The 17895-nt window shown below is 60.1% G+C and overlaps 1 protein-coding gene across 2 annotated transcripts in view; it reads left to right on the top strand.

Annotated features, from left to right (window-relative positions):
- Nucleotides 1–17535, top strand: part of GALNT9 (polypeptide N-acetylgalactosaminyltransferase 9) — a 120662-nt gene extending 103127 nt beyond the window's left edge. The window contains exons 1-6 of one of the 2 annotated variants that reach the window (XM_025403739.1): nt 8980–9037; nt 10813–10998; nt 13189–13326; nt 15050–15145; nt 16007–16174; nt 16687–17428. In XM_025403739.1, the coding sequence (XP_025259524.1) occupies nt 10834–10998; nt 13189–13326; nt 15050–15145; nt 16007–16174; nt 16687–16833 (714 nt within the window). In that variant the 5' untranslated portion in view covers nt 8980–9037; nt 10813–10833 and the 3' untranslated portion in view covers nt 16834–17428. Of the gene's footprint in view, nt 1–8979; nt 9038–10812; nt 10999–13188; nt 13327–15049; nt 15146–16006; nt 16175–16686 lie in introns of those variants that run through there. The other variant, XM_025403738.1, reaches the window with a different exon arrangement.
- The last annotated feature ends 360 nt before the right edge of the window (nt 17536–17895 follow it).

The raw sequence follows: 17895 nt of genomic DNA, 5'->3' as shown, positions 1-17895 counted from the left end.
CTGCCCTGTGTGTTCATTGGCAGCTCCTGGCCACCACTGCCCTGCCCTGTGTGTCGTCGGCAGCTCCTGGCCACCACTGCCCTGTGTGTCGTCAGCAGCTCCTGGGCACCACTGCCCTGTGTGTCGTCGGCAGCTCCTGGTCACCACTGCCCTGTGTGTTCATTGACAGCTCCTGGCCACCACTGCCCTGTGTGTCGTTGGCAGCTCCTGGCCACCACTGCCCTGTGTGCCGTTGGCAGCTCCTGGGCCAAGTGTGTTGTTGATGTTGTGAGTTGTCTCTGTGGCTTTACAACCCATGTTGAACTCTAATAAGAAAATCGCTCAAATTTGCTTTTGTTTAACATCATTTCCATAGTCTAAAATAAACATAAAATAAACAGCAAGTAACAAGTCATTAGCAAAAACATAAAGTGAGAAATGCACATTAAAATGGTAAATAACATAACGTTTATTGGAGCACATATTCCAATATCAAACGGCAAACGTTCCAGCAACGCGAGACCGCAGCTACTTCTGCACTCACCTCATAACTCAGTTGAAACACACGACGAATTTGTCACCTGCTGCACCCGGGCACTGTCGTGTCATCTACAAGGCCCCGGGAGGCTGCCGTGGGTGAGGCCTGGTGAAGTCAGGAGCACTATGCATACGTCTCTGCGTTATTTTCAGGGATAAAAGTCATATATTCAGGGCTGGGCACGGTGGTTCACACCTGTAATCCCAGCACTTTGGGAGGCCAAGGCAGGCGGATCACAAGGTCAGGAGATCGAGACCATCCTGGCGAACACGGTGAAACCCTCTCTTTACTAAAGTAAATACAAAAAAATTAGTGCCACAGAGCGAGACTCCGTCTCAAAAAAAAAAAAAGAAAACCGTACATTCTCAGCATGAAAATTCAGATATTACAGAAATGCCGCATAGGAAATAAAATTCTGTCCCGTGATAACCACTGGGAACAGTTTCTTCTAGATGTCTATGTGTGTGATTTTCAAAATTCTTGTTTTTACAAAATTAGGCTGGGCGCGGTGGCGCAAGCCTGTAATCCCAGCACTTTGGGAGGCCGAGGCGGGCGGATCACAAGGTCAGGAGATCGCGACCATCCTGGCTAACATGGTGAAACCCCGTCACTATTAAAAAATACAAAAAACTAGCCGGGCGAGGTGGCAGGCGCCTGCAGTCCCAGCTACTCGGGAGGCTGAGGCAGGAGGATGGCATAAACCTGGGAGGCGGAGCTTGCAGTGAGCTGAGATCTGGCCACTGCACTCTAGCCTGGGCGACAGAGCGAGACTCCGTCTCAAAAAAAAAAAAAATTAAAAAAAAAAAATAGAAAATGTTTCTAATAGCATATGTTTCAAAAAGCATGCTATTTTGTGATGTAGCAAATGCATATTTCCAGGAGCTGGGGGTGGAGACCAAGGGAAGGGGCCGGTGCCGTCCCTCTCTGTGGCCAGGGCCCTCACGGGCATATTCTGCCAGGTCAGGAGGACTCTGGGGAATGGGCCGTGCAGCGGCTGGGAGGAGGGTCCGGGCACAAGGGGCACTGAGAGGCTGCAGGCGGGTAGGGCCGGTGTTCTCACTGGAAGAGCCGGGGGCGCCTTGGCCGGAGAGGGGCCCCCGGGCTCGCCCACCTGCCCAGCCGGCCGGAGAGGAGCCCCCGGGCTCGCCCACCTGCCCAGCTGGCCGGAGAGGGGCCCCCGGGCTCGCCCACCTGCCCAGCTGGCCGGAGAGGGGCCCCCGGGCTCGCCCACCTGCCCAGCCGGCTTGGTTCCTGGTCAGGGCCGGTTCCCACCTGGTGTGGTTTAGAGTCCGGGGCAGCTGGGAGAAGCTCCAGGCCCAGGTTTCACCCGTTTCCCATGTGGTCAGGCAGGGCTGAGGGATGCAAGGTGTGGCAGCCGTGTCCAGCGCCCCTGGCACCCACCAGTACCTCACGGGGAGGGCGTTGCTCGGTGCCCGAGAAGCCAGAGGGTCCCACGAGCAGTGGGGATGGCCACAGGGGGGTCTTTTACACACCGCGCCGTAGAAGCTGAGCCACAAAATGAAATGAGTCTGGAGTCCAGGAGAAACGCACATCACCCTGCGGCAAGGCTGCACGCCGGTCCCTGTTCCCGCGCAGGAAGTCCTGTTCCTGCGGGAAGGGCTGGCTGCTTAACCACAGGGCACTCCAGGAAGGGACCGTCTGGTCACTGCGGTGGCGGGAAGAAAATGAAGACAGCAAGAGAGACGGCTTCTGAGTAAAGTTCATGGCGCTGCCGGCAAGGCCGGGCACTCCTGCGTGGTGCGGCCATGTTTCCCGTGGAGACGGAGGCGGGGGCAGCGGTTCACGCCCAGCCACAGGCCCAGGGAGGACAGCGCCAGGCTTCCAGAGCTTGCCCCTTCACAGTGAGGACGCCGCTCCGCACCGCCCTGCCAGTGACAGCTCCAGCCTTGTTGAGGATTGGGAGTCAGGTCTCCCCTGCCCACCGCCACCCTGGAATTCACCTTCCAGATGTTTGTCCGGGACGCACTGAGACCCAGAGATCTGTGGGGGCCGGGGGCCAGGCAGGGTCTCCCCTGCTCCCGAGGAGGGGGCCCAAGTCCACAAGCGCCTCCCCTCCGAGCAGCCACCAGGAGCCCCGACGCCTGCCCTTTGCTTGCTGCTCCCGTCAGGGGTTTACCAAGTCAGCCCAGGAGCCAAGGGGCAGGGGTGGGTGGCCGCAGCCCTGGAGGTGGGTGGTCCTGTTCAGTGACAGCTCCACAGCTCCAGGTGAAGAGGCAGCTTCAGGCTTAGCCCGGTGGCCAGGGCTCCCTGCCACCCTGCACCAGCCATGTGGCCTCAGGCAGTGGACCAAGCCTCTGTGCCTTGGCCTCATGTTCACCTGCAGACGACGAGGTTGGCCCCACCTGCCCTGGCACAAGGCTGTGGGGCTTCCTCTTCACCCTGCTGCCACCTCCTGGGCCCGCTTTGTTGGTTAGGGATAGAACAGCAGACGTCCTCTTGGTTCCTCAGGCTCGCACTGATGGAGGTTTGTGTCTCAGAACACACAGAGCCGAATGCTTCACCAGTGACCACTGATGGAGGTTTGTGTCTCAGAACACACAGAGCCGAGTGCTTCACCGGTGACCGCGGGGGCGTGGGCTCTAACAGTCCACTGCCATCCTTGTTATACAGGCTCTGGTGTGCATATTTGTTGCCTCATGGTCTTGAGATGGCTGCCACTCCTCCAGACCTCACATCCACATCCCTAACAAAAAGAATGGAAAGGGGCAAAAGGTTCTGCCAGCTGAGGCTGTTCCCTTTTTTAAAAATCAGGATAGGCCGGGCATGATGGCTCACACCTGTAATCCCAGCACTTTGGGAGGCCGAGGTGGGTGGATCACAAGGTCAAGAGATCGAGACTAGCATGACCAACATGGTGAAACCCTGTCTCCAGTAAAAATACAAAAATTAGCTGGGCGTGGTGGTGGGCGCCTGTAATCCCAGCTACTTGGGAGGCTGAGACAGGAGAATCGCTTGAACCCAGGAGGCAGAGGTTACAGTGAGCCAAGATCACACCACTGCACTCCAGCCTGGCGACAGAGCAAGACTCCATCTGAGAAAAGAAAAAAAATCGGGATAAGTCACAGGTTTGCCAAGAGCCCCATTCTGAGGCCCCTGCTTACGCCTCATCGGCCAGGATTCTATCAGCGGCCACCTCCAGCTGCCCATGGGCCAGGGAATTGGTGGTTTGTGGATGCAACCCCAGTGACTCAGCGGAGTTGGGAGCCACAGCTCTGGCCTCACTCACAGTGAAACAGTGCCTCCCACCCACCCTGCCCCTGGTGATCTGACGATGCCTCATAGCCGGAGTCCTGAGGATGCTCTCCGAGCCCCTACGTCCCTGACTGCAGCACAGCCTGCCCGTGCCTGCTCTGCACTGCCCCATGGCCCAGGAGGACTGAGCTCGGGCCTCAAGCATGCCTGCATGTCACTGCCAGTTAACCCCACTCATCGTCCATCTCTGCTCAGAGCTGGGGTTCGGGAAGCCATCCCTGACCCCGGCCAGGGCGCACCTCCTGCCCGAGTCCCACGGCCCCGGTCGGTCCTCCGACTGCGTCCACACACGACCAGTGTGACGTCTGATCCTTGCCGGCCTCCCCTCTAGATGACAGTTTCGTGAGGGAGGCTGTGTGTCCCCAGCGCCTCCAGGAGAACCCTACAAGCCCTGTTGCTTTGCTTGTCTCGGCCAGAAGAACAGCTCCGACTTCATGGTATGGCCTCGCCCTCAGGCCCTGTGCTAGGCCCACAGCGCTGTCAAAGACGACGTCAGTCCTCAGTGTACAGGGGGATTTTTGACCTGACGCCCGCGCGCAGCAGGGGCCCCTCTCCTGTCTCTCCTCTCGCTGTGATGCCCCAGCCCGGGGCCTACAGACGAGGGGCCCCAGGGCCCCACCCATCTGTGGAGGAGTCGGCCGTCTTCCCATCTGTGGCCTCTGCAGTTAGTGACGGCCCCTCAGCCACCCATGTCTTCCTCATGTCACCAGAAAGGGGTCCCCATCCAGACCCCAAGAGAGGGCTCTTGGATCTCATACGAGGCAGAATTCGGGGCAAGTCCACAGAGTAAGGTGAAAGCAAGTTTATTAGACAAGTAAGTAAATGAAGTGAAGAGAAGAATGGCTGCTCCACAGGCCGAGTGGCCCCCAGGGCTGCTGGTTGGTTATTAATTAACTTCTGTGGTTATTTCTTGATCATATGCTGAACAAGGGGTGGAATATTGGTGAGTTTTCTGGGAAAGAGGGTGGGATTTCCTGGAACTGAGGGCTGCACCTTTTTTAGACCATGTAGGGTCACTTCCCGGTGTTGCTGTGGCATCAGTGAACTGTCATGGCGCTGTGGGGAGTGTTTTAGCAGCTAATGCATTATAATGAGCGTATAATGTGCTGCGAGGACGACCACAGGTCACTCGTCGCCATCTTGGTTTTGGTGGGTCTTGGCTCCTTCAACCTGTTTGCTTGAGATGAAGTCTCGCTCTGTCACCCAGGCTGGAGTGCAATGGCGTGTTCTCGGCTCACTGCAAGCTCCGCCTCCCAGGTTCAAGCAATTCTCCTGCCTCAGCCTCCCGAGTAGCTGGGACTACAGGTGCACGCCACCACGCCCAGCTAATTTTTGTATTTATTTATTTATTTTTTTAGTGAAGACGGCGTTTCACTATGTTGGCCAGGATGGTCACGATCTCTTGACTCGTGATCTGCCTGCCTCGGCCTCCCAAAGTGCTGGGATTATAGGCGTGAGCCACCGCGCTCGGCCTACTGCAACCTGTTTTATCAGCAAGGTCTTTGTGACCTGCATCTTGTGCCGACTTCCTCTCTCATCCTGTGACTTAGAATGCCCTCGCCGTCTGGGAATGCAGCCCAGTGGGTCTCAGCCTCGTCTTGCCCAGCCCCTGTTCAATATGGAGTTGCTGTGGTTTGAATGGCTCTGACACTCGGACTTCCACCCTGGCTGTGGGGCCAGACGGTCAGGTAGCATGGGGGTGACCACAGGCATCGTCACCCAAACCAGGACACCTGAGAGTTACCGGAGGTGCTATTAATAATCACCCCAAGTCAGGGGTATCAACTAGGGTTGTCTTGGGCAGTGGGGATGCATGGCTAGTAACTAGCATTAACTAGTACTGACTGACTATCTGCTGCTTGCAAGGAAACCACAGGAGTGACGGTCTTTGCCAGCTGTGCCTGCCGAAGCAGCATGGATGTGTCAGCTCTTGGATGTGTAACAATCCACTCTGAAATGTTGCGGCCTAAGACAACCATTTCCTTGGCCCACAGCTCTGTGGATTGGCACATGGCCTGTGTGGAACAGAGCAGCTCTGCTCTCAGCTGGCCTTGCTGATGCCGTCAGTCAGCCGCCAGATGAGCGAGGTTGGCTGGTTGGGGTGGGGAGGAACGGGCTCAGCTGGGCGGCTTCTCTCTGTTCCACATGGTCTCTCATCCTCATGCTGGGTGGCAGGTTACAAGACAGAGATCGGTGTGAGCATAGTCTCCCGAGGCCCAGCTTGGTCTTGGCACTGGGTGGGTTCTGCCCCTTTCTGTTGGTCCAAGCAAATCGTGATGAAGGCCTAGGGTGATAGCGTCCCTCTCTCAGTGGGGAGAGCTGCACACATTGACACCAGAAGGTGAGTCCAGCTTGGCCGCAGTTGCTCTCAGCACAGAGTGCAAGCCGGGCTCCGGCCTCCTTCACCTGATCTTCCTCCAGTGTGGCCAAGGGGAGGGCCCAGGCCTCCTGCCTCTTGAGAGCCTCTGAGAGGTGGGCCGCGTGCCTCTGGCTCCCGCAGGAGGATTTTGCCTGATCCTTAGGTGTTGGTCTCCTCTGGCCCACAGAGTGGAGAATTTATTGCCAATATTTATCTGAAATTTATAGAGGGTTTAAACTGTTTCCCTTGAGGCTGTGACGGTAGGGCCTTTAAATTCTCCCCCTGTATTAGCATCAGTCTCCCAGGGAACGTGGCAGGAGGCAGATCTGCCAGTCAGATGATGTATTGGTCCCTGGCTTCAAAATATGGGAACAATTACAAGGTCATTAACTCCGACACAGAAAAGAGACCTGCCCCGGGCGTGGGGACGCCGCGCACCAGTGCCACTTGCCCGAGGAGTCGTGCAGGGTAGGGGTGGGGGGGGCTGTCCTGTTCTTTCCCTGTTTTGCAGGGATTGGAAAGGGGATGTTGCTGAGGGCATGGGGGGTTCACTCTCCGACTTTATCACTCCTGAGCTAATGGCACTGCTGAAAAGCCAGGTCACACAAGCTGTGGGCCCGTGTGGTTAGAGGCACTCCACACACCCTGAAAGCTCAGGGGTCTGCGGCCCAAGCCTGGAGACTGAACCTGCCCAGCCCCCAGCCGTGACAGGTCCTTAGCTAATGATGGAAGCCAGCCAACTCCCACCACCCGTGAGCCTCGCCTCTCCCGTAGCTTCGGTCCTTCTAGAGACATGGTGGGGGACCCGAGGGCCGAGAGACCTGAGGCTGCATTCTCCCAAGAAGGGGCCTCGGTGCCACCCGCAAGCTCAGCACACACCGATGGGGCTGGAACCCGCGGACCCGGCTTGGGGAGGCCTTGTAGACCGCCAGCAGTCTCACCAGGTTCCCCCGTGGAATCTCCCTAATGCCTCAGAAAGCCCCGGGGACAGAGTGGCCGTAAGTGGCTGTGGAGTCCCTAAAGGGAACACATCCATTCAGCAGCTGTTTATCAAGCACCTATGGTGTGCCGGGCCTCGCTCTGAGCACTGGGAGGCGGCCGTGAGCAGAAGCGACAGAAACCCTGTCCTGCGTAGCTGAGCCGCGGGGAGGGGCAGGCGGAGACGGGGATGGACAGGAAGCAGCACCATACTGAGGGGTGTGAGCCTCCAGTCCAGACACCCAGCCGCGGTGCAAGGATGGTGGCCCTAAACAGGACGTAGGGAGAGGACTCACACTGAAGGCTTGATGGCGACATCTGAGGTTTATTTTTACTTTTTATGTTTTCAGACAGTGTCTCTCTGTATTACCCAGGTTGGAGAGTGTTGTGTGATCTTGGCTCACTGCAGCCTCAACCTCCCGGGCTCAGGCGATCCTCCCACCTCAGCCTCCCAAGCAGCTGGGACCGCAGGCACACACCACCACACCCGGCCCGGCTACTTTTGTTCGTTTCTATGGAGATGGGGCCTCACTATGCTGCCCAGGCTCACTTGTTTTTTTAATGGACAAATGGGACTGTCCCCGTTCACGGGGTGCAGCGTGCCACGCTCAGGTCAGGTGACTGCACAGGTGCCATCTCCACATTTCCGTTTCCTTGTGTGGGGGCTCGGCTCCTCCTCCCAGCTGCCGTCTGGGTCGTGGTCAGGTCCGCAGTCCTCCCTCAGCGGCACCGGCACCCACTCCTCTCTGCCCGTGGTTTTGGTCCTTTTTTTTTTTTTTTGAGACGTAGTCTCGCTCTGTCGCCCAGGAGTGCAGTGGTGTGATCTCAGCTCACTGCAACCTCCGCCTCCCGGGTTCAAGAGATTCTCATGTTTCAGCCTCCTGTGTAGCTGGGACTACAGGCATCTGCCACCATGCCCAGCTAATTTTTGTATTTTTAGTAGAGATGGGGTTTCATCATGTTGGCCGGGCTGGTCTCAACTCCTGGCCTCAAGTGATCCACCCACCTCAGCCTCCCAAAGTGCTGGGATTACAAGTGTGAGCCACTATGCCTGGCCGGTTTCGTGCCTTTAATCTCTCTGGCATTGGAGCTTTGAAGGCCGGAGGCAGCAGAGCATGCAGAGACCTGGGAAGGACGCCCGGCGTGGGCACCGCCTGTGCCAAGGCCCTGAGGGGTGCGTGTGGGGGTGCTGGGAAGGCCACGGTGCTTTGAACACAGGGGGTGGGCAAGGCAGGTGTCAGGAGCCCCTGGGGGGCTTCGTGTTCCCCGGGGTGAGGCCCGAGAACAGGATGCTGTGGTGGGTGGGGGGACCAAGTCTGTGGCCTCAGTGCTGGGGGTAGACAGGGAGGCTGAAGCTGCTGGAGGCCGCCCCAGAGGCCGGTGTGCCAGGTGCTCCTGAAGACGGGCGGGTGGATGATGGAGGACGAGGCTCTGTCTCACCCTTGTGGAGCTTCCTCCGTTCTGACCCCTTCCGGTGAAGGGCGGCTCCGAGGCTCTTTCCCCCGTGGGCCCCCACCCCCTCCTTCTCGTGAAACCTGGGTGGTCTCAGGTTGAGGTGGAGACATCGGCAGAGTGGGAGGGCGGCGTATGGGGTTCACCAGCAAGGCCCCTTCCCGCCGCGAACAGAAATCCCGATGCTGGTCTCGAAGGCAGAAAGGAAGCCCCAGCTCAGGGTCCTGGAAAACCCCAGGCTGAGCTCCCAGCAGCTCCAGGCCAGCTTTTCTCAGACAGGCTGTCCCACAGCAGAGACAGCAGACAGAACCCAGAAACCACGACGCTCCCAGGGCACCCTCCTGCCAGGACATGAACCTGATACAGAAACGCGGTTCACTCCCTCGGGACGCAGAGGCCAACCTCAGCCGGGCGCAGCAGCACAGACTTCACTGTCCTGGGGAAGGAGCCGGAGCCCTGTGGGTGACGTGGGACTACGGCGTGGGGTATCCCGGGCCGGGCTGAGCAGCGAGGAGGCTCTGGGTCGCCGGACGGGGGCAGGGAGACTGGCGTTAGCCGCGTGCTGTGTAATCATCTCGAGGAGGGAGCGCGTCTGGGTCTGTCCTGCGGCAGGTGGTGTGGGAGAGGCCGTTAATGATCGGCGACATGGACTCCCGGTTCTCTCCCGCCTGGGACTTGGCTTCCTGAAGGCAGAGAGTCGCGGGGAGGGAGGAGCCCCCTGCTCCTCACACGAGGGACTGGGGCTCTGGGGTGGGCTGACAGGCAGCCCCCGAGGATGCAGCTGGGGGCCCTGTGAGGGTGGCCCTCTTTGGGAAAAGGGGTCTTTGCAGACGTGATTAAGATAACGGCCTGGAGATGAGAGCAGCCTGGACCAGGATGAACCAGAGTCCAGGGACGACTGAGGGATCCGAGCTCCGCTGGGCAGAGGCTCCGCCCTGTGCGCCCCCACAGCTGGCACTGCCCTCGGCACCTTCTCAGCACCGTGGAGGGAACGGGCAATGCCAGGGCTGCCCACCCTTTCTCGGGTGGTGGCAGGGATTCAGGAGATGAGGCAAGCACAGTGCCCACCCGGGGCCTGGCACACACGTCCAGCGCGGGAGGCTCAGGGCTGAGGACCTGAGCACAGCGGAGCTTGGACCATGTGGATCAGACCCCTTTGTTCATGGTGACGTCAGCCTGTGGGAGGCACCAGCATTTTTTTATGGGGTGGATGGGATGGGACAGCACAGGATAGAGGTGGATAGGATGGGACAGGGGCTGGCTCAGGGCTCTCCAGGGAAGCAGATTAATAGCAGACATGGGTTTAGATGTGGATGTTCATCTAAGGAATTGACTCACGGTTATGGAGGCTGAGAATACCGAGACTGCCTGTCGGCTGGCAGGCGCCCAGGGGAGCCGGTGGCGTGAGTTCCAAGCCTGAAGGCAGGAGAGAACCCACGTCCCAGCCCGAATCGAGCAGAGTGTGAACACTCCCTTCCTCAGCCTTTCTGTCCTACTCAGGCCTGCAGGGGACAGATTTAAACACGGCTCCCACCAGAGGCCATGCACAGACCACCCAGAATAAGGGGAGAGCAAATGTCCCGGCGCTCTGTTCCCTGCCACGTTGACACAAAACGAACCCTCACAGGCAGGACAGCGCGGCAGGACAGGCCAGTGTTCAGTGAAACGACACGGAAGTGCACGAGGATACGTAGTGACAGATACATCTCTACTGTGTGGGGGTCGGAAAGCCAGGGCTGCGGGCATTTATTTGCTGGGCTGTTGTTCAGACCCAGGCTGTGTGTGTTCTGGGCATGTGTGGAGCGGCATCTGCACAGCAAGCGGCTGTTTGTAAACAGATTGTTGGTGTGTTCGGGTGCTGGGGGAGGTGGGTGGTGCAGTGGGGCGGGGGGTTCCCTGCACAGAACAAGCACTGGGGGTGGGAACCACAGGATGAAAAACCTGTTAAGTGTTCAGGTCGGTGGAATAACTGCCCCACCAGCCCCCACGGCCGTCGTGTAACGCACAAGAGAAAGAGGAGCCTGCACCAGACACAGCCCAGACCTGCACCTTCTCTGTGGGCGGGGTCCCCTGAAAACAGCCCCCAGGAGGCAAAGCCCTGGGGCCCACCAGGCCTGCAAGTGCCCCGGGAACGGAGGGCCGGGCCCCTCGGCCTCTCACAGGCCCCTGGCTGGCTGGGCTGCCTGCCTGTCGGGAAGGCCGCCCGCACCCACCCAGCGCCGTCTCCCTGTAGGTGTGGCAGTGTGGTGGCAGCATGGAGGTGCTGCCCTGCTCCCGCGTGGCCCACATCGAGCGCACTAGGAAGCCCTACAACAACGACATCGACTACTATGCCAAGCGCAACGCCCTGCGCGCCGCCGAGGTGTGGATGGACGACTTCAAGTCCCACGTGTACATGGCCTGGAACATCCCCATGACGGTGAGTCCCCCACGGCCGGGAGCCGGGACCACGCCCCAGGGTCGGGGTCAACGTCATGGTAGGGCTGGGTGCAGGGAGGCCCCGTGCAGTGTGAGCAGGTGTGTGCGGGTGTGAGTGGGTGTGTGTGGGTGTGTGCGGGTGTGAGTGGGTGTGAGCGGGTGTGAGTGGGTGAGCTGTCTGCCTGCGAAGGAGCCTTCCTCACACTGGGAAGAGACCAGCTCACACCAAACCTGTTGTGGTGGACGTTTTTCTCTCAACTGCTGGTGGTTAGAAGCCAGGGAGGGGCGGCCTCTCCCCAACCTGGTGCCGCTGCCTCAGCCAGGGCCCCACTTAGCACCCAGCGCGGCCCCCTCCCCCAGCCCTGGGCAGCCCCAAATGTCTGGCTGTTTCGTGAACGGCTCATACACTGTGTGGCTTCCCGCCCTCAGCACCACATTTTCCAGGTCACCCCCGCCGTGGCTAAGTCACGTCCACGGTGTGAACGGGCCGGTCGTGTGGATCCTCCTTCGTGGATGGATGTTTTGGCTGTTTCCTGTTGGGTTTTGGCCTGTGAGTGGCTGACCTGCTTCAAGTCGAGGATTGCTGTTTGTTTTCTAATTTGTAGTCGACCAATTTCCCATAAAGAGCCTGAATTCTGGCTCTTAAAGCGCCCCAGCCCCCACAAGCCTAAGAAGGGCAGGTGCTGAGACAGGAGGCCGCGACCCTCTGCCCATCCCGCCATCCCCCAGCGTCTCTGGGAAACACGCCCTAAGCCTTCCCTGGCCACTGTAGGCATTGGGTCCCTGAGTTCTGGGAGGACTCATCTTAGAAACAGCCTTGTTTTTTGCATCAACCCCAGTAAGAACCAGATCTTAAGTCATGACCCAGTGTGCACACACACGTGTATATTTACATCCGTCCACATACAGCACTTTGCATCCACACTACCAGTCATCCTTCTCATTCACAATATACTACTTCTTAAAAATTCCCACTATAGCCCCTAAATTGGTTCACCACCCCCTGCTGGACTGCACCCTAGCGTGTGGGCGACACGGCCTGGAGGGACCCCAGGCTGGACCATTCACCGTGCAAACCCAGCATCCCACCCCCAGATCAGCTCCCACAGCAGCTTCCGTCAGGCAGGTCAGGAGTCTGTGGACACGTGCACTTGTGTCTGAGAGATGAGAAGAGGGTACCCGGTGCTCCTACAGCCTTGTTTTCCACAAAGTGATTTGGAAAACGTGCAGGGTGACAATGTCCCCAAGTGTGTGGGCAACTGAGTGAGGGGCTCCAGGCCCCCAGGCAGTGAGGCCGACAAATGCCTGTCACCTCCCTGTGTCCAAGGGCCCTGGCGTGAGCCCCTTGACTAATCAAAGTCTCATAACAAAGCAACGAGTTTCTGGTGTGATCGCCCCACTTTACCAATGAGAAACTGAGGCACAGAGAGGGTAAGGGACTGTCCCAGGGCCACACACCAGAAGGTGACAGGATTCAAGCCCAGGCCCCGCAGGCCAAGTCGTCTGCCCTCCTCACAAGGCCTGAGCCTGGAGGGTCCCTGGGCAGGAGGCAGGTGCTCCCTCAGGGCTGGCTGTCCATCAGAGAGTGCTGGTCCCACAGCCCCTCAGGCCTCACAATCCCAGGAAGACACAGACCCCACACTCGGCTGTGGGTTCTCACGGCAGAGGACACGGGTCAAAGTCGGCAGAGGGAAGAGATGCCCGGGCCAGGCCCAGGAGAGACCAGGTGCAAGCTCCCAGGTGTCCCCTCCCGGGGGGTCCCATGGACTTGATTCTCCAGCACCCATGCGTGACAACACGTGCCAGGCAGGGCCAGCCAGGAGCCCCCGAGCCTCGGTGTCCAGGGTCCTCACCAGCCTGGCCTCGTGGACATGGCTGACCTTGGTCTCCACCCTCCAGTGGTCACGCCAGGTGAGCAGGGCCGTCCTCTCAGGCAGGAGGTTCCTGGGCCCAGGTGGGTGCGGACTAGCCGGCTGCAGCAGGGGCCATCTGTCCAGGCCGGGGCTGGTCTTCAGCAGGGCCCTTCCCCTCAGGAGCAGCTGCCTCAGACCCTCTGTGGATAGTGGGAGGCTGGGGGGTCCCACCTGGGGGAGGCTGCTCCTGTGAGGGGACTCAGTCCCTGGAGCCCCCCCAACCTCATCAGGGAGACAGTGACACTCATGTGCCCTCCCGCCTACTTCTGGCCTTGCAGAACCCAGGGGTGGACTTCGGGGACGTGTCTGAGAGGCTGGCCCTGCGCCAGAGGCTGAAGTGCCGCAGCTTCAAGTGGTACCTGGAGAACGTGTACCCGGAGATGAGGATCTACAACAACACCCTCACGTACGGAGAGGTAGCGCCTCCCCCGAGGGCCCCGCGCAGCCCGACAGGCCTTCTGCCCTGACTCCCGCGTGCATTCAGGGGGAGGCAGGCACATCCACGTACACACACAAGGTGCAGGTTCACATGAACACATGCACCTGCAGACACGCATGTCCATACACACCCATTCCTTCACAGGGACCTGCCTAGAGGCAGACATGTAGTACTTCCATGCATACACGTGTTCACATGCCTGATTCAGATGTATGCACTCACATGTATGTGCACACAGGCATGCATGCACTCACCTAGACGTATGTACAGGGACACATTCACAGGCATGTATGCAAATCCATGCAAACATATGTACAAGTGCACGTGAACACGAGTATACATCTGCACACAGTTTTGCTCATAGACACAGAGCTCTTCATACACAAATGTATGTTTCACTAAGTGCATGAACCCCAAAGGGGCCTGCGTGTGCACAGATATACAAGCACTTATCAAGGTGCAATAATGTGCTTGTGTGTGTGTACACATCTGCATCCACATATGCAGAGCCGTGTTCATACCCCACCACGTGTGCATGCAGGTGCCCACACAGACGCACACGATGGGTGATATGCACGCCCACACTCATACAGGCACATCAGCTACACAGAGGCGCCGTCTCCGCCGGCCCCCACCTGCACTGCGCTCTGTAAAGCCAGCAAGAAGGTGCTGCTCTTCTGCCCTCCCCCCGGTCTATGCAGGGGATAGGGTGCCTCCCACCATGGGACTCGAGTGTCCTAGCCCTGAGCTGGCATTTGGATGGGGCAAGGAGAAGGGTCCCTGGGGTGGATGGTCCTCGCTGAGCCTCCCCTCCCTCAGCTCCTGGTCCACGCCGTGCTGACTTCAGTCCCTTGGGCACAGAGGTGTCCCAGGCAGCGCTGAGAGTGCATCGGTGTGCCGCCCCGTCCCCCAGCCTCCCTGTGCTTCTGCTCTGCCCACTCCATCCTCCATCAGCCAAGCTCAGGCACCACCCACCCAGAGCAGCTGGGCGTTTCTAATTTGTAGTCAACATTCTCAGCGGTCCCAGTTCAAACCTGTGTGCCCTCTTGCGGTGGCCATGATGGAGGGGTTAGCTGCCGCCGCAAACCCAGCAGCCTGGAAACGCAGTGGACAAAAGCAATAAGCGTCTACCCTCGCTCACAAGCCAGGGCCACCTGGGCAGTGCTGCTGGCCTGGGCCAGGCTGTGCTGATCTCGGATGGGCCCGTTCTGGTGGCTGGAGGTTGGCTGCCCGATGACAACTCACGCCCCAGCAGGCTGGCCCAGGTTTGTTCTCAGAGTGGTGTCAGGATTCCTTCCCAGATGGAGTGGAAGCTGGAAGGTCTCCCAAGGATCCAAGCCAAGGCCAGCCCAGACTCCAAGGCCGGCGAGCGGTCTCTGCCCACTCAGTGGGAGCTGCAAGGGTGCAGGGAGCAGGCGGCAAGGCAGGGAAGCCACCCCCGGCTTAGGGCCTCCATCCCTGCTGCTGAGAAAGGCTGACACCGCCGTCCTCAAGCCTCCCCTATTGACCGATGGCCACGTCTCCATCTGTGCATGGCAGATACGTCCATGTCTCCATCAGTGACAAACTCGGTCGGCCACCCGGGCCCTCCACAAGCCCCCCTCCTCCCGGGAGCACCTGCTCAGGTGCTGTCTGCGCGAAGCTCTGGGGGGCTCCACCCTCAGGTGACCCTGGACGTTCTCTGCGGCTTCTGGTTGCAGGTGAGAAACAGCAAAGCCAGCGGCTACTGCCTGGACCAGGGAGCGGAGGACGGCGACCGGGCGATCCTCTACCCCTGCCACGGGATGTCCTCCCAGGTAGGAGCAGCAGCCACCCACGGAGCTCCCAAGGGGGGCACCCCAGGCCACCCGGACCCCACACCCTGGGGCAGAGGCATGGGGCCAGCCTGCTGGGGTGTTCTGATGCCACCAGGGCTGCATCCCAGGGCTTGGAGCAGCCTGAGGGCCCCTCTAGAAGAGGCCTCCCAGCCTGCCCCACCTGGAAGGCAGCAGAACGTGGTGCACTGAAAACAGCCTGGGCCGGGCGCAGCGGCTCACACCTGTCATCCCAGCATGATGGGCGGCCAAGCCAGAGTCTGCTTGATCACGTAAGCCCAGGAATTGAGACCAGTCTGGGCAGCGTGGCGAAACCATCCCCACCTGGGCGGGACTCCCCTGCAGTGCGGGCCCAGCCCCGTGGAATCGGCGGTCAGGGACTGGCCATAGTGAAGGTCCGAGCCATTCTGACCACAACCTCCGTAAAGAGCTGGGCATTTCTAGGCCCACGGGAATGCGGGTTCCGCTCACACACGGCGCTTTTCAGTGAGCTCTGCATGTCACCCAAAGTAAACCCGACTCCTGTCCTCCCTGAAACGAGTGGGGCCACGCTCTGAGTCTGAGCCCGTTCATGGCGTCTGTCAGGAGCCTGGCCCTGCGGAGCTTCTGGGCGCCGTCCAGCCGACATCCCCACGTGGGCCCTGCCCGGCAGGCCTCTCCCACCCACAACAGTGTTCCCAGGGTGGGAGGCTCCAAGGCAGCCGCTCAGGGCCCCGTTTGCAGCTCGCGGCAGCTCGCACAGCCTTTCTGTGCTTACCAGGGAGAGCCTGGGCTGGAGCACGGGCCATGGCACCCCCGGGCCTGGACGCTGCTCACACACAGCCCCGGTGGTCCTGTCCCCAGCTGGTGCGGTACAGCGCTGACGGCCTGCTGCAGCTGGGGCCTCTGGGCTCCACAGCCTTCTTGCCCGACTCCAAGTGTCTGGTGGATGACGGCAGGGGCCGCACGCCCACCCTGAGGAAGTGTGAGGATGTGGCAAGGCCCACACAGCGGCTGTGGGACTTCACCCAGGTCAGCCATTGGGGAAGGGGGGCCGTGGGGTTGGGACAGGGCCGCTGGGACCCCTGGGTGCCTCTGCCAGTAGAGCCAGCCCTCTAGGTGGGAGCTGGAGTGCCGCAGTGGGTGGTCAGGGGACGGGGCCTTGGATCAGCTGCTCCCTCAAGGGCCCCGATGCTCGCAGAGAGGGCAGGTGACTGGCCAGGGTCACACAGCCAGAGAGGGGCCGGGCTGGACAGTCTGATCATAGCCCTGCATCTGCCTCTTCCAGCCTCAGGTGGCCAGGGTAGAGGCAGGATTTAGGGAGGGGATGAGGTGTGATTCCAACCTGGGCTGCTCTGCAGGAACCATGGGAGATCCTCAAAGCTCCACTGACGTCAGCCCCTTCCTGGTCCCCGGGTGCTGCTGTGATGCTGGGTTTCCATTCGAGCTGCCCCAAGAATGAGCACGAGGGCTGAGAGCACGCAGCAGCCTCCCTGGGGTGGGGGTGGGGGACCCCGGCTGACTTGGTGTGACTGTCCCCACAGAGTGGCCCCATTGTGAGCCGGGCCACGGGCCGCTGCCTGGAGGTGGAGATGTCCAAAGACGCCAACTTCGGGCTCCGGCTGGTGGTGCAGAGGTGCTCGGGGCAGAAGTGGATGATCAGAAACTGGATCAAACACGCACGGCACTGACCCCGCCTCTGCCTGGACCCCCACGGACCTCGGGAAGGCGCTGGGCCAAGCCAGTGTCGCTGAGTGGCCGGGGTATGCCCAGCAGACACAGCAGGGCAGGGCTCTATGTGCGGCCAGGACAGCAGAGGCCAAGGGGCCGGGGTGTGGCTGAGTGACCAGGGTGTCAGCCACTGCAGCTGGAGTACAGCTCCTCCTAGGACAGGCGGCTCTACCCAAGGGAGGGCGTCTGGGGACAGTGACGCCGACTCAAACACGTGCCTTCTCCACGGTATCTCCTGGCCAGGCTGCTGGGACGGCCGCCGCCTCTGCATGTACCACAGCCCCCTACGCCCCACAGGGTGGCCAAGCCCCAGACCACGCGCCAGGCGGCGCCCCGGCGTCCTCCACCCACGGCCTCCCATGCTCCAAGCAGCCTCCCCCAGCCCTTGCAACCGCTCAGCCCTCCAACCGAGACCTAAGTCACACGTCACAACGCAGCTCATGGTCTGGTAAGAGGGGTGCTGGGGGACATGGACGGCGACAGACCTGCGGCTGTGTCCAGGAGGCTGGTGCGACTGCCTCAGCAGAGACCAAATAAAGAGGATTAGGCAGCAGCGCTGTGTGTGTCTTCCTTGGAGCTGAGCTGGGGGGTGGGGCCTGGGCCCTGCCACAGCCCAGCCCCTCGCCTGTTTTAATAAATACAGTTTTATTGGCGCCCAGCCATGCCCATTTGCTTACTATTGTCTGTGGCCACCGCTGTGGGGCTGTCGGCGCAGAGTTGAGCCATGGCCGCGTAGCTCACAAAGCCGCAGACGTGGACTCTGGCTGACGCCCGTGCTGGGATGTGGCCCGACAGGTGGCCTCACGTGTGCAGACAGACCATGAACTCAACACAGCCAGAATAATGGAGGAGAGCACGTCCCCTGCAGCCGCACATGGCAGCTGGAGGCCGTCGGCCTGAGAACTCACCCGAACAGAAAACCAAACCACATGTTCTTATTCATGGGAGCTGAACGCTGTGTGCACACGACACAGAGAGGGAACAGCAGACGCCAGGGACTCCAGAGGGGCGGGTGGGAGAAG

The sequence above is a fragment of the Theropithecus gelada genome, chromosome 11 (assembly GCF_003255815.1).
Source record: "Theropithecus gelada isolate Dixy chromosome 11, Tgel_1.0, whole genome shotgun sequence".
Taxonomy (NCBI): Eukaryota; Metazoa; Chordata; class Mammalia; order Primates; family Cercopithecidae; genus Theropithecus; species Theropithecus gelada.
This window is presented reverse-complemented; position numbering and strand designations above follow the sequence as displayed.